Genomic DNA, 26,279 nt, shown 5'->3' on the forward strand with positions numbered 1-26,279 from the left:
CTCAAGGTTAATTTGGAGACCTGAAGAGCCAAACCCATCTGCATCTTTTCATATATTTGCAGCTGGAAATTCCCACTGTAAATCACCCTTGGCAAGCAACCTCAAATACCTTTACACCTCCTAAATAATTTCAAGTTACAAGATGCCAAAAATTCTGTTTTTCCTGTTTTCATCTCAGAGTGGTACAGTTGGAGCACATGCAAAAGGAAATAAATAAATGTCTTCCTTCTTATCTCACTTGCTCTCCTAAAAACTAAACTTGCATGAAACTTTAATTTCAGGTAAAATAATTAGCATCAGATAGAAATGGATCCAGGTATCTTTAAGGTAACAAGATATAGAATGAGAGGATACATACACACGAGCATGCACCAATGTTGAGAAGTTGCTGAGAAGGTAAAAAATAAACATCAGCCTACAAACTCAGCATGTAACTGATTACCAATTAGGTGCAGCATTCAAGAAGAGCAAAAACCATGCACTCTGCCTATTTCCAAGTTCAGTCATTGGTTATCACATTGCACCACCACTTATATTTCTATTGATGTATCTTTCTAAAAACTTCGGTAAGGGTTCTCAAAAAAGTTATTTGAAAAGTATTAGAGGAAGTTTCATCAGACTAAACAGCTAGCTTCAAGAACCCAACAAAAATGGAATCCAGAGTATGTTCACCAAACTCCTCAAGGATCTTTCAATATCCGCGATGCCCACAATAAGCCTAATGATTGAGTAGTGAGAGGAAAGAGTACATGCAGTAAACAGGTTTTTATTTATTTGTTCAATTTTCTTAAAGACAGGGTCTTGCTTTGTCATCCAGGCTGGGTGTAGTGAATTGACTACAGCCTACCGCAGCCTCAAACTCCTGGACTCAGGCAATCCACCCACCTCAGTCTCCTGAGTAGCTGGGACTACAGGTGTGTGTTCCATGCTGGGCTAATTTTTTATTTTTACTTTTTTCTGTAGAGACAGGGTCTCGTTTTGTTACCTAGGGTGCTCTCAAACTCCAGTAAAGCCGGCATTCCTGGATGCTGGTTTCAAGTAATTCTCTCGCCTTGGCCTCCCAAAGTGCTGGGATTACAGGCATGAACCACCACACCCATCCCAACGAAAGCTTTTTAAAAGGAGAAAGACTCAGTCTGAAGATGAGGGACATATTGATCTTTACCATTGTTTCAACAATGCTACCACTGATTTCTCTATCACTGGCCACTGTTTCTTCTCCTTCCAGTCTTTAAGCAGACAGAGGTGACACATCAGATTTTGCCTGTTTCCATCCACAGAATTACAACAGAAGCTAACTGTATGGGAACTGTACTTCGAACCGAAACTGCTAAGTTGTTAATACCCCATAACGAAAGAGGTCAGGAGAAGGGCTGCCTCTTCAGACATTTAGATCCGAGATGATTCCATTCAGTCCAATGTCTGGGATGGGAAGTCAGTTCACACCTTCTAAAACAACAGTCCATGCAGCAAGAACCCAGCTGCTGGCTGGCTCACAAGAGAAGCTGATTTTCAAGAAAATCACTAAAAGGAAAAGTTTCTCTTTAAAAATTATATTACCGGCCGGGCGCGGTGGCTCAAGCCTGTAATCCCAGCACTTTGGGAGGCCGAGGCGGGTGGATCACGAGGTCAAGAGATCGAGACCATCCTGGTCAACATGGTGAAACCCCGTCTCTACTAAAAATACATAAAATTAGCTGGGCACGGTGGTGCGTGCCTGTAATCCCAGCTACTCAGAAGGCTGAGGCAGGAGAATTGCCTGAACCCAGGAGGCGGAGGTTGCGGTGAGCCGAGATCGCGCCATTGCACTCCAGCCTGGGTAATGAGCGAAACTCCGTCTCAAAAAAAAAAAAAATTATATTACCGTGTTCTTGCCTTTTTAAAAACATGTTTTTAATTTTCCTTTTTTGAGACGAAGTCTAGCTTTGTCACCCAGGCTGGAATGCAGTGGTGCAATCTCGGCTCACTGTAACCTCCACCTCCCAGGTTCAAGTGATTCTCCTGCTCCAGCCTTCTGAATAGCTGGGATTACAGGTGTGTGCCACCATGCCAGGCTCATTTTGGAATTTTTAGTAGAGACAAGGTTTTACCACGTTGGCCAGGCTGGTCTCAAACTCTCGACCTCCAGTGATTCGCCCTCCTCGGCCTCCCAAAGTGCTGGGATTACAGGTATGAGCCACCAAGCCGGCCTATCTTGCTTTCAATATGACTGAAGGCAGTTAAGGCACCACTCAATAAGCCATAATGTATAAATATACATATAAAGTCCCCCACATAACAATTTAGAGAAGGCAAAAACCAGATATGTAATATAAACCTATATGGGACAGGATGAAAGATAAATTCAGTCCAATACACATTTGTTGTTTCATGTCACAATCATGGATTTTAAATTTCTCTCTTTAATGCATTAGAATACATAATACTATAATGTTTAAAGCCATCACACTCTAAGAAGTTGTGATAGTAACACCTTTACAGCATCAAGTCACAGACTATGACCACGTTGTGCAGTGGAGTAATTCTGAGAAAATCTTACACAAACCCTGAAATGTAGCCTTAATTAAGGCAGAATAAAAGCTGCTATTTCCTCAAATAAAACTGTAATTATACAAGCATGAGAAGTTTGCAGACAGCTTTGAGAAATCTACTACCCGGCCACCAAAAATCACTAACTTTGCATTTTTCATGTAAGATAACTTAAAATGAAAAGGGAGCATTGCTAAGAGATCATTTAAGTAAATCTAACTTCTCATTCTGAGAGGCCAGCAACACCATGATCTAACAGAAAATGGAATTTCACATGCTGCTCATAACCATGTCTTACCTTGCACAGCTAGGCCGGCTAGCCGAATCACCTGTTCCAGTGTACATCGTAATCGTCCTTCAAGTACATCTTTTTTGACTTGCAGGTAATACTGATATCTGTTCATGGGAATGGAGGAAAAAACAACCTTAAAAACACACACTTGGAATACATTCCCACAACACAGATGTCTCTAGATGTGAAACCTTGTGTACGCAGCAGGATAAGCAGGTGATGCTCATAGAGGTCATTTCTATAAAAGATGGAATGTGACCTCTGCCTGTGTTTCTTTGTTTGATGTAGCAGGTGCCATATCCTGTCCATTCTGAACTTGAGAGGATTCTCGTAGCAGCACTTATTTGTAGTCCAGCAGGATAAACTACTGATAAGGGCCAGGTCTTCATAACAGAGTCCAAGAATGAAAATGCTCTTGCACACCTGAATACCCACGAGAACACGACTGCCAAAGCTACATTCAACAGTGCGCCTTCCTGAATGCATTCTAGAAACACGTCGCCTTTCAAACTCCAAAGTTTGGTGAGGCAGATCATAAACAGACCAAATAATCTGTAATTCCACTGAAAAATCAAATACAGTTTGCACCTTACATATCTGTGAATCATAAAAACCAAATCTGATGCAACTTTCCAAACTGAGTAAATTCTCAAAGCAGCAAAGTACAGAGGGACAGAACTGTGCCCAAACACATGAAGTCTCAGACTAGGCAAGTACCCTCAGGAGCTAACACAGTGGACTGTTTCCCTACCAATAAAATAGCACTCTTAGAGTTACCTAAATATTTAGAAAACTTCTCACTCAAGACTTTTATCTCCCAATACTCCACTTCCTTTGACGATACTCTCAACACACAGTCACCACTAAAAAAAAAAAAAAAAAAAATCACACTTTTCTAGCATTAGTTCCTGATATATGCTAACAACCCTTTTGCTCCTAGTAACTGTAACTCACTATTTTAACTTCAATTTGGCATCTCAGTCAAGGAAACCCAGAAGTGACCCAAAGCCCAACTTTTCTGGAGAGAGGCAATCAGTGTTGAGAGCTAATTACTGCTGGCTCTACCATGATGATGTCACAGGCATCATTACACATCAATCAATCCAATGCCTGTCTGTGGGAAGGAACTGGGCTCTGTGCAAACTCCAGTAGAATCCCATACTTCTTATCTGCTCTCGTATGTACTGAACAGGATAAAGACAACCATGCCACTCTTTGGTGGGAAAAACCTATACTCAAATCAGAAGGGCAAACACTGGGAGTTACTTAAAAAGCCTTTTTAGTCAAACCTAATAGGAACTAGAAGAAAATCACAAAGCAAAACAAAAAGCAAAATCTCAAGGTAGGAGAAAATGGTATATTTCACCAATTCCTGCTAATTATAAAATGTTTGAATCTCATCTACATGCCATTCATTCCTTTTCATCCTTCTTCAGTGGTTTTGACTTATTTGCTGCTCTCCAAGCCAGGAAGACAAACAGATCACTTTAACCCATAGCTATCATGTACTTTCTATGGGCCTAAGTCTGCTAGATGCTGAGGAGTATCTTGGAGAGTGCTAACACATTCTCTGCCTTACTTACAAGGATGCATATATCTTTTTGACCACTGGGATCATGTTTCTGTCTAGTGTACTATCTAAGGGTTCCGTGATTAAGAACCAAGGAGTAAAACATTTGAAAAGGTGTTATCCTGGCATTATCTGCCAGAGGTAGAGCTTTGTTACCTGTCACCTTGAGATGAAAATGACCACCTAAGATTATTTATTAGTGGATACCTTTGGGAGTAGGCCAGTAACCAATTAATCTGCCAGCAAAACAATAGCTCTAGTTTTTAAAAATCTGCTGCTTCCAACTTTCATCTACAATATCACTTCTATAATGTGTCAGCAAGTTCTATTACAGACCCATTCTATCCTAGGAAACAGTGACTCACAATCCACCAGCAAGGAACACCAGGAGCGTTCCTATCATGTAGGTTGGGTGTAGGATTTTGCTGGAATATAAAATAAGGAGCTGAAGAAAGCAGGGCTCTCTTCTGGAAGCCATCCAAACCAGGAGAGAATCTAAACAGCAGCAAGGACATGGTGCTATTACCATGAGATTGTGGGTACTACTATGTAAGATCGCAGAAACGAGAATGAAATTCAATCCACTTTGGAAATTGGTTGGTTGGTACGGTTTTGCACAAAAGGCAGTTTTAAAAAATATTACAATTCTATCTAATATGATGACTAAACGACAACAGGAGTTGAAATTCTATTTCTAGAATGCCTACTCTTTGCTTATTTTTCATTAGTAATTCAATTGTAACAGTAGTAAAATATAATGGTGAATTCTATTTTGGAAACATGCAATTTCATGGAAGTATACTCCACCCTGTCGTAGCTTTGGGTGGAGGGGAAAAGGAAAAAAAAAAAAAAAAAAACAATTTTCGTGCCAGGAAAGTAAGTATTTGCCAACTTTCCAAAGGGATCCTCTTTGAAAACCCAAGCTCACAAGGAAAACTTTTTAATATTTTTCATATTCAAAGACCTGGAAATAGTCCATCTGACTCTTGAGGCCTGATGAAAGGTTTTAGGTTAGGATTCTGCTCTTCCTCTAAGAATTGGTGAACATAATTATGCTTCTTAAATAAAGGTAAAATTTTGTATTTTCAAATTTTGTTTTTAAAGATTAATTTATTAAATGCAGATTTCTCTGAGTGAAATTAAAAAGGCTGCCTAATAATCAGTGTTATTAAACATCACTAATGGGAGCTAACATGCTACGACTGAGTCTCTGGGGGCCTCATCTAAGATAAGTGACTTTTCCAAGTCACTTCCTCCCCTAGGAGTTTGAAAGATAAAGTTTGAAAAAATGCCCTACTGGGTCAAATCAATCGAGCTGTTGGTACTTTCGACAGAGGTATCAAAGGACTCTTTCAAAATCATGCCCCATAACAATATCTTCAACACTTAGAGATGAATGGCTAAGGTCCTTACGCTCTCTTTTAAATTCATGTATGAGGAATTCATCTCAGCACATCTGCAACCGTGTTTTGCAGTTCTGTTCATTCTTCTGAGTAAGCAAGTCCGTGTGGTGTTCTGAAAAGCATGAGCTAGATGACCACAGAACTACAAATAAGGCAGCAGGAACTCTGAGGCCGGGTACGCGTTGCTTTTAACATATTTCCCCCACCCCTCCCCACAGGTGAAATCTTCATTCCAAGTCCAGTTCAGCAGATGTGCCCCAAACAGGGGACAGCCACGTAAAATGGTCAAAGCCCTGGGATCTGAGTTTGGTCACACTGCCACCCCAGGAGGCAACATGCTCAGCCTAAGTCACAGGATGGCGAAGATAGGAGGAGCAGGACCCCTGCCGCGGTTGCAAATGTCTGCGGCCCTCCCAATGGGGTCACGCCCGCCTACCTCGTTACTCCTGGGACCAGCTTTCAGGCCAGTGAAATGGGAATGGAAATGGGAAGTGATTGTTGCTCCCAAGCGAGTGTCCAGAGCCAGTGACCGGTTCTCCACCTCCACTTCCCTTTGCTCTGAGACTTGCACGAGCAGGGAGGGCCTGCTGTTAGTGAGCCTGAACCCTGGGCATAGACGGCTGGAAGCAGAGCCTCAGACGACCCACAGTGGCAGGTGGGCAGCAAATAAACCTTTGTCTGTAAAGCCACAGAGGCTCGGGGGTCATACAACATTGCAGCATGATGGAGCCTAAGCTGTTTAATAAGGGAAGGATTTTTAAAATCCCAGTCCAATCCTTTCACTTTTTAGAGAAGGCAACTGTGCTGAGGGAGGAGAATGACTTGTCCAAGGTAATACTGCTTCCTTAAAGACCAGGTCAGAGCCAGATCTGAGCAAGGACAACCACAGAGGTGAAGGCAGGATCTGATCCCTGCCCATTCTGGGCAAGCCACCAATTTCACTGAAGTCTAAAAATGAAAGCAAAAACAAAACACCACTACCTGGTGATTTTTATGATGCTTCTAAGGAAGGGCTGCAATCCCCAAGCTTTTCTCCAACCCCGCTTAGACAGTCTGTGCCACAGCATATGAGGCAAATGTTGGAATGAGAAACTTTTCCATAAAATCCTATTACAGAACATGTTTCGTACTGTGGCCAGTGGTTGTTCAGATCTGTTTTTTCTCCTGGCAGCAGCCTCTGGGATATTTCACTTTTCTCCCCCAGAGGCAGAAGGAAGGGAAAGAAGACTGAGTTATACATTTTTACTACTTGTTAACAACTTTCTAAGAAGGATAGAGGGATAGAAGTAAAATCTACAGACCAGAGTTTCTGACTGGAGGCTTCTCCCTAGAAGGAGCAGCTGTGTCCAACAGCAGGTCAAACTGAGCCCTTGTGTGTACGTATTTCTAAATGAGGATTTTTTTTTAAAAGTAAAATGCAATTCATCATCAGTATCACACACAGGTCTTTACTTGTTTGCACCAAGTAGCTTCTATATTATGGATCATAAAAAATGTTATGCAAATTTAATAGCACATATCAGCCATTCATTACTCCTTCCCCTCCTACTGCTCAAGGAGGTCTGGGCAAAAAAGAAACTCTCTTTCATAGTTAAAAACAGGTTAGTGAGAGCACTCTGTAAGCTCTAATTACCAACCTGCAGTATCTCTATCATCACAACACGGCTCCTGGTCTGCTCTTCCCTCCTCTAGCTCAAATTTAGTTAAATCAACCTTTCTCTCCCATAGCCATGCTCAGTAGGGATGTGACAATTTGGAGAGAGGGGTCATCCTTAAATTCCTCACTTTTTGAAGCCTTTCCATAAAACTACTGGAGTGGAAGACCAGACCAGGACCCAGAAAGACAAATTGTCTTGTCATTATTACTAAGAGCAGGGTAAGACTTAAAATGTGCCTTCCTCACTAGAAAACTTCCTTCATAACTAGCAATAGCAGAGGAATCTTGCTAGAATGTACTGGAATCCATTTCTCCAAAGAGAAATGCTCTCTGGGTTATATTGCTCTGCTCTCTGGGCAGCACTGCTCTCTGGCTGTTATATTGTGCAAATGGAAACAAATGTAAACGTTTTTCTACTACAAAAGACAAAAAAGAGGGGACTGAGGACAAGTAGTCCTAGAGTCCTCAGGTACAGGAGAGCAAAGGGGAATAATTTTAAATCTTAGATTGACAGAGATACCCACAGGAGGGAACCAGCACATTCCAGCCATTCCAGTGGGTGTTCACAGCTGTAAATCCAGATAATGGACAGGGTGGCCCTTGCTGCTCTCTGTCTGCCAAGACCAGATAAATACTACGTATGCAGGCATGCAACCAGATAAACCTGAATGCCTCCCTCCCTCCATCCTTCTCTCCTCAAAACTCTGAGAAGAATTTCAGTTGATGACTATTAAAGTCTAATAATGTGTTTGGTGCCTGACCCATGCACCATCTAAAAGCTTTTACATTTAATGACTGTTCAAGTTGACAGTGAATTAAAAGTCTGCACTATCTAATAAACTACAAAGCGAACACTCCCGCAACTATGCACAACTGAAATAACCCTGGGGCGGGCAGGGTGCGGGAGGACGCAAACAAACAAGAGGGAAAGGCTAAAACTAAAACTCTAGCAAAGATACCCTTAAAAGGGAACGTTTTGCTCTAGCCTTTTTCATACTACAAGCTAATACGTGTACATGCATGAAAAGAAAAACGTGCATCTACCCAAACACAGACAAGACTTTCTTGGCAAAAGTTCAAGTCTAGAAGTTTTCAACATTCATTGATCAATAAATACCCTATTTTGCCAGAGACACCCAACTTCTTAATAAGATTCCTTCAGTTTCGATGAGCCAAAGATTGCAATTATTTCCTAAAAAGGATAATCTTTGTTTAAATGCATACAAACACACACACAGGCCTTAACTAGTGGGAAAAAAAGGCCAATGATAGCAAGGTGTTACGAAAGAGAAAGGCAAGCCACGACCTGATCCTTGCTTTCTGCTCTTGAACTCTTGCATTAATTATAAGAAATTACAGGGAATCCAAGTAGTGTTTATAAGTATAATAAATTCCCTAATAGTAGCCTATCATTTAACCAGGGGTTCTGTTGCAAAAAGAAAAATTCATTTCTGAAATACATCACAGAGGGAGAGAGGATGTCCTGACACCACTTCTTTCTGTCCTATCCTATGCTATTGGGTACAGATTTCTTTATAACAATCAATCCATAAGACTTAAAAGAGCCCGACATGTTTCCCTGCTGTGGGCTGTGATGCCCTGAACTAGGGAAACATGCCAACAGAGGTAGAAATAATTAGCCTCAAAAGAAAATACTGTGCTAAAGTGTCTGATGTTAAAATGAAATGAGTCTGTTTTGATCTGTCTTAAAAATCTCCAATGACTTGGGAAAGGTTTGCAGTTCCTCAAAAAGTTAAAGAATTATCACATGATTCAGCAATTATGCTCCTCGATATATAGCCATACAAACTGAGAACACATGTTCACACAAAAACTGATATATGAATGGCAATGTTATTCACGGAGCCGGAAAGACGAAGCAACCCAAAAGTCCAACACCCAATGAAGGGATAAACAAAATGCGGTCTTTCCACACAATGGAATATTATTCAGCCATAAAAAAGAATGATGTATCAATACACGCTGTAACATGGATGAACTTTGAGGCATCATGCTAAGTAAAAGACGCCAGACACAAAGAGTCACATCTTGTGTGATTCCCTTCATAAGAAATATCCAGAATAGAAAATAGATGAGTAGTTGACAGAGGCTGAGGGGAGGGGAGGCTGAGGAACGCCTGCTAATGTTTTGAAATCAGACAGTGACAGCGGTGCACAAGTTTGCTAAAACACTACAAGCCACTAAATTGTATACTTTAAATTGGTTAAAATGATGAATTTACTCAGCACCATAAGACAAGATGAGGAGAAAAAATCATTTTAATGGTAGATTTACATCATGTGGATTTTCGTCCAAAAAAACAGAACAAAACACCCAATGATCCTAATCAGGAAAAGTCCAAACTCCGGACACAGCACACCAGGCTCTTCACGATCTAGTCCAAACTACTTTTTTTTTTTCCAACTTCATGTCTCACCACACCCCCCACACCTGAGTTGTCATAAGTACGAGCTGCTCCCCAATGGTTGCCATTTCCCCAGTCTAACCGCCCTTGCCTATCCGCCTCCACTTGCCCAATCACCTGTCCATGCTCCAAGGCTCAGATGAAATGTATCTCCTTTCCAAAAGCTTCCCAAACCCTCTCGACAAGTTAGTGAACCTTTTCTTTTTCTTTTTGAGACGGAGTTTCGCTCTTGTTACCCAGGCTGGAGTGCAATGGCACGATCTCGACTCACTGCAACCTCCGCCTCCTGGGTTCAGGCAATTCTCCTGCCTCAGCCTCATGAGTGGCTGGGATTACAGGCGCGCGCCACCATGCCCAGCTAATTTTTTGTATTTTTAGTAGAGACAGGGTTTCACCATGTTGACCAGGATGGTCTTGATCTCTTGACCTCATGATCCACCCGCCTCAGCCTCCCAAAGTGCTGGGATTACAGGCTTGAGCCACCACACCTGGCCCTAGTGAACCTTTTCACACCCCCCACAATACTTCCCCCAGGCCTCTCCTGCACTGGCACCAGCTCCTCCCCAACTCCACTGTGATCAGTACCTGGCACTAAGTAGATGCTCAATAAAAATTTCTGAGTAGATGAAATACTGACAGAGAGACAAAGACAGAAGAAAGGAGGGAGAGAGGTAGGAAGATTAATCCCCTCCTAGTAATTAGATACTACTTTTATAATATGAAAGAGCGCCTAAAAGTTCTAGAAATGAAACTCATTACACAGTCAGGCAGGAAGTCTTGAGAAACTATCCTTTCTCAAGTCCTTATCCAAAAAGCAAAACTGCTCCTTCAGTGTGAAATGTTTATTTATTTATTTATTTTATGACTTAAACTGATCTCTGAGCTAACAAGCAGCAAAGAAAGAACTCAGGAATGAACCACAGTTAGGAACCAACAGCATTAAATAAACCCTCCAGGTGGGTAAAAGGCACAGATCAGGGAACACCAAGGCTCCATGCTAATCAGCCAAACAAAACCACTCCTCTAAATTGCAGCTGTCAACTATATACCCTCATCCCTCTTACACGAGCAATAAATACGTCTTGACTCATCAGCTCAAAATACACACCTGCCTGCCCTGAAAGTCATGTGTTCATAGTATTACCTACAATTCCACTGTGGGAAAAGAAAGCTTAAATTATATCTGGAAGCAGGGTGAGTCAATTGCCCAAAGATTTGTCTTCTTGGTCAACAGCCAGGCTCCCAGCTAAGAATTCTGCATAACATCCTTGAAGCTTTGGTGAGCCAGCAGGTGGAAGTGCAGTGTTGCTATTACCGATAGGCCGGTCAGAAGGATAAAATACACGAAAATTAACAAATGTAAGGCAAGAAGATCATCTCTGTGGATGGGCACGAGGTCTTCCCTGGAACCCCTAATTAAAGGTAGTTCCTACCTTTTCACAGGCAAGTAACTGCTAAAAGATGTCAATTCTCTGTCGATGAAGTAATGTCCCAGAAATGAGTAGGAAATACTATGTGCTTAATAAATGTTTCATGAACGAATAAGGCAATGGAAGTAAATACTTAATTCTATGTCCCTCGAGACTATGACAAAAATGGAAAGAACAGAATTTCCTGTCAAAAGCAGAGGTGCACGTCTGTCATCTCAGCACTTTGGGAGGTTGAGGTGAGAAGACTGCCTCAGCCCAGGCCAGCCTGGGCAACATGGCGAGACAGAGAGAGAGAGAGAGAAGGGAGGGAAGAAAGGAAAGCGGGAGGGAAGGAGGGAGGGGAGGGGAGGGGAGGGAAATTAAGGAAAGGAAGAAGAAGGAGAGGGAGGGAGGGAAGTAGGAAGAAGGGAAGACAGATAGATTAGCTCGGTGTGGTGGCACACACCTATAATCCCAGCTACTCAGGAAGTAGAGGTGGGAGGCTCAATTGAGCCCAGGAGTTTGGAGGCTGCAGTGAGTTGTGACTGCACCAGTGCACTCTAAGCTGAGCAAGAGAATGAGACCCTGTCTCCCCACAGCACCCCCCTAAAAAAGAAAGATAAAGAAAAAGCAACTCCCAGCCCACGTTTAGTCATATGGCTAGGCACATTACCAGTTACAACAGACTCTGTATAGATGGAAATGCCATCTACATTTCTTACTCCAGCATCTCTGCCACTGTAACCCTGAGCCCACTTTCCAAGTTCTGTCCCTAAGAGTCAGCCAAGCCTCTTTTTTTTTTTTTTTTTTTGAGACGGAGTTTAGCTCTTGTTACCCAGGCTGGAGTGCAATGGCACGATCTCGGCTCACTGCAACCTCTGCCTCCTGGGTTCAGGCAATTCTCCTGCCTCAGCCTCCTGAGTAGCTGGGATTACAGGCATGCGCCACCATGCCCAGCTAATTTTTTGTATCTTTAGTAGAGACGGGGTTTCACCATGTTGACCAGGATGGTCTCGATCTCTTGACCTTGTGATCCACCCGCCTCGGCCTCCCAAAGTGCTGGGATTACAGGCGTGAGCCACTGCGCCTGGCAGCCAAGCCTAATTTTAAACTCTGGTTGATGCTTTGTTTATTGGCCAGTCTAAAGTTTGAAAATTTCGAATTGCTGGCTTCCGGGCTTTAGTGCCTCATCACTGCAGGTGACGAAGACGCATTTTCTCATATTCACAACTTAAAAATATCTGAGTACCTGCCGGGCGTGGTGGCTTATGCCTATAATCCCAACATTCTGGGAGGCTGAGGCAGGCAGATCATTTGAGGTCAAGAGTTCAAGACCAGCTTGGCCAACATGGTGAAACCTTGTCTCTACTAAAAACACAAAAATTAGCCAGGCGTGGTGGCTCACACCTGTAATTCTGGCTAACTGGGGGTGCTGAGGCAGGAAAATCACTTGAACTTGGGAGGCGGAAGTTTCAGTGAGCAGAGATCGCACCACTGCACTCCAGCCTGGGCGACAGAGTGAGACTCTGTTTCAAAACAAAAAATCTGAGTATCACACAAGTAACCCATATTAAAAGAACACCTAAAACAGAGACATAAAATACAAATAAGAGCTGGATGGGATGTTTATCAGAAATAGCAAAAAAGGGGCTAACTGCTCAGAAGTGAGCAATATGAGAGATACTTCAGAGATCCTGCTGCATGACCGCAATTTCCAAAGCACGGACCTGTTGTGAGATAACTGAGTGAGACACCCAACTTTCTTTCTTTTCTTTTCTTTTTTTTTTTGAGACAGAGTCTTGCTCTGTTGCCAGGCTGGAGTGTCGTGGTACGATCTTGGCTCAATGCAACCTCCGTCTCCTGGGTTCAAGCGATTCTCCTGACTCAGCCTCCTAAGTAGCTGGAACTTACAGGTATGTGCCACCACACCCGGCTAAATTTTTCTTTTTTTTGTATTTTTAGTAGAGACAGGGTTTCGCCATGTTGGCAAGGCCGGTCTCAAACTCCTGACCTCAGACGATCTGTCTTCCTTGGCCTCCCGAAGTGCTGGGATTGCAGGTGTGAGACACTATATCCAGCCTGCCCACCATACATTCCACATGGCCACTATGATCCATGATCAACCTCTCCCCAATCACAGCAATTCAATATTATGGATTTTATGCATTTGTAATGATAACATGATTATCCATCTCTATTTTTTTTTTTTTTGTAGTAGAGACATGCCATGTTGGCCAGGCTGGTCTTGAACTCCTGGCCTCAAGTGATCCACCTGCCTTAGCCTCCCAAAGTGCTGGGATTACAGACATGAGCCACCAGGTCTGGCCCATCCCTCTCTATTTAGCACTCTATTAGCCCATAAGTACCTTGAAGCTGGGAACTACATCTCTATTCTATAATTCACAGACTCAATAGATGACCCTAGACTTGCCAGTTGCACAAAAAACATTATGATCATTTACTGCCTCAGAGAGGTAAAAAAGAATGCTTTTCTGGAAGTTAGCCACCCAAACAGTTGGCATAAAACACCACTGGACTCAGCAGAAAGAAAAAAAAAATCACCTATACTCTAGGTATTACATAAGATAAAGCCTTTCCCCAGTTACCAAATTAGAATAATTCATTCCACCCTCTGTGTTCCCATTGATTTTGTAACTCTAACATGGTGCTGATCAGACAACTTAGTTAATTATGTGCATCTCTTTTTGCCTACTTTACTGTTTTTTGTTGTTGTTGTTTGTTTGCTTTTTGTTTTTCAGACGGAGTTTCACTCTTGTTGTCCAGGCTGGAGCGTAATGACACGATCTCAGCTCACCGCAACCTCTGCCTCCCGGGTTCAAGCGATTCTCCTGCCTCAGCCTCCCGGGTAGTTGGGATTACAGGCATGTGCCACCACGCCCGGCTAATTTTGTACTTTTAGTAGAGACGGGGTTTCTCCATGTTGGTCAGGCTGGTTGCGAACTCCCGACTGCCTTTATTGTTTGATGACTGACTGCCTTGTTCATCTTTGTATTTCCCCCCACACACTGTCTTACTTTGCATTTACATTAAAACAGGATATTATTATGGCCACATATTTAAAAGACAGTCAATTACATATTGGCTGAAAGAAACTTTACATTGTTCCTAGTGTACTATGAAAAAAATAATAAAAACACACCACATGAGTATCAAAAGCTTTGGAAGAACTGAATTCTACAAATTGGAATTTTAATCGATTTTTCTAGATATTAAGAAATCAGAGCCTTCAAATAGTTATTAACAAATGACAGCACTTTGCATTTGTGGAGTTGTTTTCCAAGAATTGTCATATGTAATATTTCCTGTCATTTCATATTCACAACAACCCTGAAAGATAGCCACGATGAGTCCCGTGTATCCGTGGGGAAATGGAGGCTCCCAGGCGGGAGGTGACTTGCCAAGTCTTCTGATTTTACAGTCAAGTGCTCTTTTATTACAATACTGTGCCTGTGTAATAGCTTAGTCTATAGTTTCTACAAGTCTGGAGCATACGTCTCAAAAAAAAAAAAAAAAAAAGGAAGAAGAGAAAAAACTACAGAAGCCTACAAACAGATCACAACATGAATCCACTGACAATATAATGAATTTTTGATGCTGGAAATGAATACTTTTCTTTTGCAGAATCTTCAAAGCAGCTGAAGACATCAAATGTGCCAACAACTGCCAAAGATAAAATACCAAACCAGCGAACATCTCACTGCCCAAGAATCTAGCATCTTCCTATGCTGTGATTTCTGCCAAAATCATGCTTGATAATGTCTCTCAGTTCTTCCTTTCAAATCTTTCCTGAGGCCCTAGGATTAAAGGAGGAGACAGTTCATTTGTTAAATGCGATTTAAAAATCATTTGGAACATCCTCTCTTCTTTGAGAGTTTTAGTTTCTAACTGCCTCAGTTTCTACAAGACCATCTTTGTAACTCTTGATACACAGTAAACCTTAAGTTAGAAACTGTAACTTCCTAGAGAAAAAAAAAAAAAGATGGACAAAGTGACACATACATAGAAGGAAACCCTTTGTTTAGGACATGGGTAGAGGGATGGGGAATTGCCAAGCAGAGAACTATAATTCTCAAATCGGAGAAAATTCTCCAATTCTTTCATTTCATGATAAAAGGCTGCTATAAACACATTCCTCCTTTTCATCCTAGGCTTAAGAACTTAAAACTCTCTCATTAGAAACCAGAATAGGAGTGCATTAAATGTCTCTTTAGGAACCAAAAATTCAGGGGTATGAAACCCAGAGAGGATGCCAGTCTGGGGCAGTCAGTGGCTGCACGAGGCACACCCTGTGGGCACCAGGCCATATTCAAGGGAGAGCACGCTCCAGAAAAGAAGTACTAAGTGGGTATTCAAACTCTCTCTTTAAAAACAAAAGCAAAACAAAACAAAATCTCAGCAGGCTTCTCCTAATAAAATTATGATTGCAGAAAATATGTGGCCTCCTATAATTTGTTAATATATTCATGAAAGGAACACAAAATTTATTGGATAGAAATCATTATAAAAGCTGGCAGATTTTATTAATATTAATGATTTCTTACCTTTGTATAGTACTTTTGTTTAAAAAAATAAACCTATTTAGTTTACTGGTAAAATATTAAAAGTCTATACATACATATATTCCATTATTTATTATTCATCCATTTGACAAAAGCTTAATGAGCACCTACTACATGCCAGGAGTTATTCTAGGCACTAAGGATATCTCAGTGAATGAAACAAACCCATTCTCTGCTCTTGTTCACAGCTCTCACAGTCTAGTGGGGAAGACAAGCAAAAATCAAGTAAATAAACAATAGGTCCAATGAGAAAAAAGCAGGTAAGAGACACGGAGAGTAACAAGGTAGAAAATGGTCAAGAAAGGTTTCTCTGATAAAAGCAAACCCTGAGCAAATATCTAAAAAAAAAAATGAGGAACTAGCCCTGTGGATATCTGAGCGACGGAGGTTTTCACTTCAAACAAAGGGAACGGCGAGCAGAAAGGCTTTCAGGAAAGCGAGTGTGGTGCATTCATGAATGGTCAAGAGGTCAATGTAGCAAAGATTCATCAAGAGGATGAATGGTTGGGCTGACGGAAAAGGCAGGAAGTGGTACAAACCACAAAAGACCTCGCAGGCACAGTAGGAGTTCCGACTAGTGTAAGATGGCACACCAGGGCCGGGCGCGGTGGTTCAAGCCTGTAATCCCAGCACTTTGGGAGGCCGAGGCGGGTGGATCATGAGGTCAAGGGATCGAGACCATCCTGGTCAACATGGCGAAACCCCGTCTCTACTAAAAATACAAAAAATTAGCTGGGCATGGTGGCGCGTGCCTGTAATCCCAGCTACTCAGGAGGCTGAAGCAGGAGAATTGCCTGAACCTAGGAGGCGGAGGTTGCGGTGAGCCGAGATCGCGCCATTGCACTCCAGCCTGGGTAACAAGAGCGAAACTCCGTCTCAAAAAAAAAAAAAAAAGGCACACCAGTGGAAGATACTGAGCAAAGGAGCTACATAAACTGACATGCATTTAACAAGATGGTACTGGCTGCTTTGTAGACACTGGACTGTGAGGGGCAAGGAAGGAAGCAAAGATGCCAGTCAGGAAAAATGACAGCAGACTGGATTAGAGAGGTGGCAGTGGCCGCAGAAAGATGGAATCAGAATCTAGCAGAACCTAGACATATTTTGAAGGCTGGATGTGGTGTATGGGAGAAAGAATTCCAGGATGACTGCAAGACTTTTGGCCTGAGCAACTGAACTAAACCTTTCAGATAAAGACTTCTTACTTTTTGAAAACTAACAGACAAAATAGATTTGGGAGAAATGGATTTGGTTGTTTTTTAAAAGTATAACATTATCTTTCATTAAAACGTACAAGTTCAAAATAATCATCAAACCATGTCAAACATTTGATTTAACTGTTTTAAAAGAGGAAGTATCTTTGATATAATAATGGATTCTCTCTTTTTCTTTTTATCATCTTCTTCCTCTTCCTGGTCCCTCAAATCCTCTGCCTCCTATTTTTGTAAAAAAAAAAAAAAAAAAAAAAAAAAAAAAAAAAAAAAAAAACTACCTTTATAGAATGAAGTCCACACATACTTCCTTTTTTTTTTTTTCTTTTTTTCTTGAGACGGGAGTCTCACTCTTGTCTCCCAGGCTGGAGTACAATGGCACAATCTCAGCTCACCACAACCTCTGCCTCCAGGGTTCAAGCGATTCTCCTGCCTCAGCCTCCTGAGTAGCTGGGATTACAGGCATGCGCCACTCCACCCGGCCAATTTTTGTATTTTTAGTGGAGACAGGGTTTCTCCATGTTGGTCAGGTTGGTCTCAAACTCTCGACCTCAGGTGATCCGTTCGCCTCAGCCTCCCAAAGTGCTGGGATTACAGGCATGAGCCACCGCGGCGTCCACACATATTTCTATCTGATTTCTATTATTTGAATTTTGAGTTCAGATAAAGAATGGCAAAGAGACCAGTGTGGTAAATGTGCAGAGAATATAAGTGGACAGGTGGTAGGAATTGGGAAATGAAACACTGCTCTCACCCAGGGTTCAGTAAAATCTCTGAAAGGCCCAAATAAAGGGTATTTCCTAAAATCACTATACTTTAAAAACATCATCATTTTTAGTATTAAAAATGGTCCATGATTACCATTTAGTAATAAAAATGGTCTTCGCAGAGTAACTTGATCAAAAGGCATGCACTAAAAAGACTGGAAAGAAAAAACAACTTTGTGCAATTAATAATACGGTTACATTTACATGCATTTCTGACATTTAAACTTTCTTGTTTTTATGAAAACGCATCTAGAGCCACCACCAACTGGACATTGGTAAACTAAGTCCTGTACATTTTCCTCACAGAATGAAATCCCTAGTATTGCTTCACTTTTTCATGTTAGCCCATTCTGTACAATTTCCATCAATTCTTAAAGGCATGATCATGCTTACAGGCAGGATGATTTCCTCATAGAAGTCATGAGCACAGATTTAGGTCTAAAGAAGAACATGATCATGAGTTTATGCAAATAAACATAAACATAATGGACTCCTTTATAGTTTACCACCTAGAAATAGACATGTTCACATGGGCATCTTCTATATGTTTATCATCTTCTCAATGCAGGACATCTGTAATAGTATTACATGAAAACAAGCTATCATTTGGGAATTAAAATACATTTTTTCACAATTGAGAGAATGCAATACAATTTGGTAGTTGATTTTGATGATTCAGATAACAAGGGTACTAAATGCTTTTATAATTCTTAATTTCAACTCTATAAAAATGTTGAGACAGTCATAAACTACTATAAATATTTGAAAAAAGGTGACCTTCAGGAGATCAAGGACTTCATCTGTTTTGTTCAGTGCTGTATTACCAGTAACCAGATTTCTTTGTATACAACAGATGCTCAGTAAATATTTTTTTATCCCCCGACATGGTCTTCAAGTAAATACTTATTGAATGCATGCATGAATAATGAATGAAAAATCCTTGATACTTTGCCCAAAACGGGCTGTCCAAGCCAACTAGAATATTATTTATGTAAAATTGTGTCAAGTTACACCACTTATTTCATGCTAAGGATCAATATATGGTATCTGACAAAATAATTTTAAGAAGTACTAATGGTAGATACATTTTTTCAAAACACAGGGTTTTATGAGAAGAAAAATAAAGGAGTTTCTTTTATAATGAACCTATTGGTAACTCTAGATTTAGAAAATATTTTTCCTTAATGACCTCATCAAATTAAAATTCTAAAAAAGAAATTGCATGACTTAGTTTCAAGATACAGAAGGAGATTTCATCCTGTGAACATGTGACCCAACAGTAATAGAGAAACCTTGAACTTCAAATAATTCTTTAGCTGAAATATAAATCCAGGGCGATCTGTGCTACAATTATTTGCTTCCTGCCACATTCTAGATATCCTTGAGGACTGTGCACTGCAATTTTCCTCTCCTCTTATATAATTTCCTCAGCTTGGGATCTTTTCCCTTCACACTTTCCACTCATCCATCAGTGAGCCCCTGATATTGATGGGAGCTACCTCTTTGGGTATTTGGGGGAGAAAACAGGCTTATAGCCCCTGGTCCAGGCTTTCTTTCCACCTAATAGTGCTGACTCACCAAAATCCAATGTCTTCTTCAAGGCCCCAATTCCAGGGACATCTCTCGTCATGGTTAATTTTATGTGTCAATTTGGTTAGGCCACGATACCCGCATATATGGTCAAACGTTTTTCTAGATGTTTCTGTGAAGCTATTTTTTGATGAGATTAATAATTAAATCAGTAGACTTTGAGTGAAGCAGAATGCTTGTCTTAATGTGAGTGGGCCTCGTCCAATCAGGTGAAAGTCTTACAGAGAACAGATGGACCTCCCAGAAGGAAGAATTTGTGTTTGGACTTGAACTGCAATCTTCCCTGGGTTTCCAGCCTGCTGGCCTGCATTGCAGATTTCTCATTTGTAAAGCCTCCCCATTTATGTGAGCCGATTCCTTAAAATAAGTTTCTCTCCTTATTTATATACACATCTCATTAGTTCTGTTTCTCTGGAGATCACTGAATAATGTCTCCATCCATGAAAAGTACCTCCAGCTGGCATCCATCACATTCTACTATGTTGCTCAAATATTTTTATGTGACCATCTAATCTACCCAAATATATTGAAAACCCCATGCAGGACAGGACTGACATCTTATGCCACTCTGTATCCTGCAGAGTGCCTTATACTTAGGAAATAATTAATGTGTTGAATGAATACCCAAGTGAGTCTGGAAGGCAAAGGAGGCTTCTAGGGCAAGAAGGAAAGAGGAAAAGGGAGATACTTCAAGTACTGCAAGGAGGAGAGGAAGGAGTGAGAAGCCCAGGGTGCCCAGAGTCACTGAATGGCGTAGGCAGACAAATAAGATAGAGCTATATGTAAGGAAGCAGAAGACAAAAGGGAAGACAGAGGCTGGCCATGCTTCAAATGCCTCTGAACGGCTGTCTTTATCTTCTAAGCAATGGTAAGACATTGTATGTTTTTGATAAAGGAAGGAAAATGATGAAAGCGATCCTTGAGAAGGATGCTTTAGAGTTGGTATATACACCACATTATATAAATGGGTGTCACAGATACAAATTAGGAAGTCAAATAATAATGATAATAGTGTTAGGTACTACAAAGTATTCTTTTCTATTTATTAACCAGTGTAATCTTCAAAAGAGCCTCTGTTCATGGAGAAACTGAGTCTTAAAAAGGATAAATAAGTCACCTAAGGTCATACAAAGAGTGAATGGCAGAGCAGAATTCAAATCCAAGTCTGTCTGACTCTAAAGCCTGTGCTCTTTACCATTTCATTGTATATAAGGCTGGAGGTAAGAAGACATAACTTGGGGGCAGAGTGGGCTAGAATGGATTTAACTGGAAAGGCATAGCACATAGTGGTCAATGTGTGGATTCTGGAGCTACACTGTGTAGGCTTGGATCACAGCTCTCATGTACTCACACAGTGCGGGCAAGTTACTCAACATCTCTGTGTCTTAGTTTCTTATTCTGTGAAATCAGAATAATAGTACTAACTCAAAGAGTTGTTGCAAGGACTAAATGAATTAATATGAAGAGCTTAGAATTGTGCCTGGCCACTCAGTAGGCACTTATGAAATGTTAGGAGTCATCGTTATTGTTAATATTAAGAAAGATCAGCCAGGCGCAGTGGCTCATGCCTGTAATCCCAGCACTTTGGGAGGCCAAGGCAGAAGGATTGCTTGAGCCCAGGAGTTCAAGACCAACCTGAGCAATACAGTGAGACCTTGTCTCTACAAAAAAGCTTTTTTAAAATTAGCCAGGCATAGTGGCGCATGCCTGTAGTCCCAGCTACATCCAGGCTGAGGTAGAAGGATCTTCTAGGTCAGGAACTATGGGCCAGGAGGCTACAGTGAGCTATGACTGCACCACTGCCCTACAGCCTGGGTGAAAGAACAAGACTCTGCCCCACACCCCACCCCCACACAAACCAATAGGATTTGCAACTGAATAAATGTCAGGATACTTCCTTTCATGATTACTGACATCCCCTGAGGGCCTCAAACATAAAAGGTACTTAATATTTGTTTAATGAATAACAAATTGAATACAGAAAGAAAAAAAAAGATCAAGTATTTAAGATTTCTCGGCCTTACAATTTGCTTTTCTTAATTTTGCTGGCAGTAATACAATTTTTGGAAAACTACTGGCTTAAACTAGCATATGCATATTCAACAGAAATAAGTACATTCATCAACACCTGTGTAAGGCTGTCCATAAGACATGTACTAGAAGTGTTCACAGCAATACAGTTCCATTCATAATAGCTCCCAAATGTGAACAATTCAAATGTCCTTTGGAGAATGGGTAAATTATAATGCATGTCTTCCTATGATGGAATATTACGCAGCAATGAAAATGAATGATCTCTATACACAACAATATAGATGACAAAAAATGCTGATCAATGAAGACATTAAAGGGCATACACAGTATTATTCTACCTAAAAAGTTTTCATTTTTTTTAAAGAAAAGCAAAACTAATATATGGTGTTAGAATTCAGGATCATGGCTATCCTCGGAGGATAGACGCTGAGAGGGAGCACAAAGGAGGATATTGAGTGGCTGGTGATGCTCTGACTCTTGATCTAGGGACTGACTGTATGGGTGTGTTCACTTTACAAAGATTCATTGAGCTGTACTTTTCATTTTTGCACTTGTCTGTGTGTATATTTCACCGAAAAGCCTAAAAAATGACTACTAGCACAAAGACAACAATCTGACTCTAAGTAGGGAAATGTCTACCAAGCAAAGATGGAGTTTGAAGGAACTGTCAAGGTCTAGAGTAATAAATGACATGAGGAAAAGCGGGGGGGGGGGGCGCTAGTGACAGATTTTCAATTTGTGATAGTGAAAGAATCTTGGAGCTACTTATAGAAAAATGGGATATTCTGGTTCCTACAAGAATTCACTGAGCTAGAGTATTATGGGTAGAGGTAATTGACAAATAGTTGTCATCACCAGTCTGAGGACACTGAAGCAAGAACGTAACAACAAGCAGAGGGGCCATGAATACATACTTAAGAAAAACGGTGTATTCTGCTTATACGTCCAGTTCCCAGCACACAGCAGGTATTCAATATACAAATGAATGAATGGCTGTCCTCAGTCAGCAAGAAATCAAGCATAAGATGTGGGTAAATGGTACAAAGTTAGGCCACATCTATCAAAAATTACTTCTAGGGCTGGACGTGGTAGCTCATGCCTGTAGCCCTAGCACTTTGGGAGCCTGAGGCAGGAGGACTGCTTGAGCCCAGGAGTTCTAGACCATACCGGGCAACATAGGGAGACACTGTCTACACACACACACACACACACACACACGCACACACACACACACACACACACGCACACACAAAACACAGGGAGACACTGAGACACACAGGGAGACATTGTACACACACATACACACCCCTACCCACCCAAGAAATTTACCCAGGCATGGTGGTGCATGCCTGTGTTCCCAGTTACTCGGGAGGCTGAGGTGGGAGGTTCACTTGAGGCTGGGAGTTTGAGGCTACAGCAAGCTGTGATTGTGCCACTGCACTCCAGCCTGGGTGACAGAGTAAGACCCTGTCTCAAAAGTACTTCTAAAGGCTGAATATAATTAAGCTCTGTTGCACGGCAAATAGAGAAAAATTTAGAAGGACAGGGTTCCAGTAAATTGGAGATTGGAAGATGAAAATAAGCAGGTCAGAGATGAGATAAGGTGAAGGTCACCAAAAGCCAAGGAAGGAGAGGATTTTGAGGAGTGGGTGTTACCAGGTGTGGTAACTCCTCAATCTCCCTGTCTAATGCTGTCTAGAAGTGAGAGAAGGCCACCACTGGCTCAGGCACGGCAGTGTCCTCTGGCAACCTTCAAGAGGCAAATATAACCAACATCGATGATGGATATACTTTTTCAAGGGCTCAAGAAGGAAAAGATAAAAACTGATGAAAGCAATGGGTAAGTTAATAGAAAGAAAATCAAAAGAAAAAAAGGCATCCAATGGTAACAGATATTAAATAGTAATTAGGAAGCATAAAAATATGAAATATTTTGTGGTTAATTTTTAATATAGATAAAACAAAGTGTGGTTGGAAATCAAAAGCAAGGAATCTATGAGAAGCAGATATTAAATATATATGAAAATTACATGAAATCGGAGTCACCTTGGATGAAGTGTTGAGGATCCAGAGAAAAGGTGGAAGGACCAAGCGTGGAACAGGGAGTCGACCTTTGGGCTGCACAAAGGGTGGGAGAGGGAAGCCACGGCTGAACATGTTTAGTGGAGGATGTGGCACAGGATGCCACTCCAAAAGCACCTGCCTGGGCTTCTTTGCCCTGATCAATAATCATGTAACTACAAGACTGGTTTCTTGAAAGTGGGATTCAATTTGATGATTTGTAAAGCCCTTATCCTTACAAAATTCTGTTTCTTAAGTGAAAGCCACAAGAAGAGAATCTATACAATGCCCATGTGAATTTGGATTGGGCTGCATTCAAAGCCATCCCGGGCTGCATGTGGCCCGTAGGCTGTGGGTTGGAAAAGCTTGATCTAGACAATTAAAAATACAGGAGTACTTAATTCCCCATGATCCAAAGTGAAATTGATTCCCCCCTCCACCTACTTTAATGCTCTCTAATCAATTATTTATGTGTTGGGCCAGGGTAAAAAGAAGCAAAAGTAAAATGGTTCAGTCCTCTAGAGAGAGAGAGAGAGAGAGAGAGAGAGAGAGAGTGTATGTGTGTGTGAGTGTGTGTGTGTGTGTTGAGATGAAATGCAAGTGTCACAGAGCAACAGGCAAGAATACCTGTAATTCAACTCCATTCTTCTTCAGATGTTCAAAGCTTTAAATGAATTTCTAATCATATTCTAGTTATAATAGTATTATAATTAATGAACTAAATTAGCAAATAATCATTTTTAAACCAGCAAGGAAAAATGCCTGCTTTAGACTATAATAGTTAAATAATTCATGAGACTCTTTAAAAAAAGGTATTCGGTGAACTGGGGTGTAAAGAATAAAGATTTTCAAATTAACAAGGAAAAAAACAAACAATCTCATTAAAAACCAGGCAAAGGACATGAACAGACACTTTTTAAAAGAAGACATATATGTGGCCAACAAGCATAAGAAAAAATGCTCATCACCGCTAATCATTACAGAAATGCAAGCCAAAACCACCATGAGGTATATACCACCTTACATCAGTCAGAATGGCTACTATTAAGAAGGCAAAAAGTAACAGAGAAAAGGGAATGCTTATCCACTGCTGGTGGGCAGTTAATCGGTCACGGTAAATCAGCCATGGTGGAAAGCAGTTTGGTGATTTCTCAAAGAACTTAAGACAATCTAATACAATCAGCTTTCCTAAAAGAAATCAAATTGATTTTACACCACCTCCCCAATTCCTGTGAGGATTTCCATTCGACCCAGCAATCCCATTATTGGGTACATACCCATTGGAATATAAATTCTATTATAAAGATACATGTGCATGTATGTTCACTGCAGCACCAATCACAATAGCAAAGACATGGAATCAACCTAAATGTCCATCAGTGATAGACTGGATAAAGAAAATGTGTTACATATACACCATGGAATACTATGCGGCCACAAAAAAGAACAAGATCATGTCCTCTGCAGCAACATGGCTGCAGCTGGAGGTCATGATCCTAAGTGCACTAACATAGGAACAGAAAACCAAATACTACATGTTCTCAGTTTTAACTGGGAGCTAAACACTGAGTACACATGAAGACAAAGAAGGGAACAACAGACACCAGGGCCTACTTGAGGATGGAGGGTAAGAAGAGGGTAAGGACTGAAAAACTACCCATCAAGTACTATGCTTATTGCCTGGGTGATGAAACAATCTGTACACTAAACTCCCATGACACACAATTTACCTGTATAACCCACACATATACCCCTGTATCTAAAATAAAGTAAAAAATATATATACTGTTTTCGTTTACCTGGTATTTTCTAACTTGTGGTGAATAAAATATTTTCAAATCATATTTTTCAAAATAAGTGTGAAATTTTTGGTTAAAGACTGTCAGGGCTGGGCGCACTGGTTCATGCCTGTAATACCAGCACTTTGGAAGGCTGAGGCGGGGAGATCACCTGAGGTCAGAGGTTTGAGACCAGCCTGGCCAACATGGTGAAACCCTGTCTCTACTAAAACTATAAAAATTAGCCAGGCATGGTGGTAGTCACCTGTAATCCCAGCTACTGGGGAGGCTGAGGCAGGATAATCGCTTGAACCCAGGAGGCAAAGGTTGCAGTGGGCCGAGATTGCGCCATTGCACTCCAGTCTGGGCGACCGAGTGAGACTCCATCTCGAAAAATAAAAATTAAAAACATTAAAAAGACTGTCAGAATATTAGCTCCCAGGATAATGCTTTTAAGTACTCTTAACAAGAGTCGGCTCATCATAAAATCATGGGTGTGTTTATATGTGTGCAAATACAACACATAAAATCTCTCAATGTATAGTAAGGAGTAGTCGCAGATGTCTGGGAAATTAAGATAACTGCTATCTAGAACCAAGCCACTCTGTTTTTAATTTTTTTTTTTTTTACTTAAATATAGTGTACTTCTAGTTGGTAGCTGAAATCAAGTATTTCACGAACTAATGCCACAAATAATATTTTTTAAAAAAACATAATGGAAAGAAAATGTTTTCACAACCTTGAATTTTATTTGGCTGAAATGATTTTATTGTTTTCTTAATTTACCTATTATTTCGTCTTACACTTACATAAATGCAGTAAAAATCAATAAATCAGAGAGTGGCAAAAGAATTACTGAAATCCATGTGTAGAATTCTCAGTTTTGCAAAATTCTCATTTTAAAAATTAAAATTAAATCTATAACTTCAAAGCCTGCAGAAACAGTGGGAAGTCTCGTTTAAGGTTTTAGGGT

The 26,279-nt window shown here is 40.9% G+C and overlaps 1 protein-coding gene across 1 annotated transcript in view; it reads right to left on the reverse strand.

The window, feature by feature from the left end:
* Positions 1–26,279, reverse strand: part of PTPN14 (protein tyrosine phosphatase non-receptor type 14) — a 191,116-nt gene that overhangs the window by 58,436 nt on the left and 106,401 nt on the right. The window contains exon 4 of the mRNA XM_021677356.2: positions 2,828–2,925. Coding sequence (XP_021533031.2) covers positions 2,828–2,925 — 98 coding nt within the window. The remainder of the gene's footprint in view (positions 1–2,827; positions 2,926–26,279) is intronic.

The sequence above is a fragment of the Aotus nancymaae genome, unplaced genomic scaffold, assembly GCF_030222135.1.
Source record: "Aotus nancymaae isolate 86718 unplaced genomic scaffold, 86718_ANA_hifiasm-v0.15.2.pri h1tg000032l_0, whole genome shotgun sequence".
Classification (NCBI taxonomy): domain Eukaryota; kingdom Metazoa; phylum Chordata; class Mammalia; order Primates; family Aotidae; genus Aotus; species Aotus nancymaae.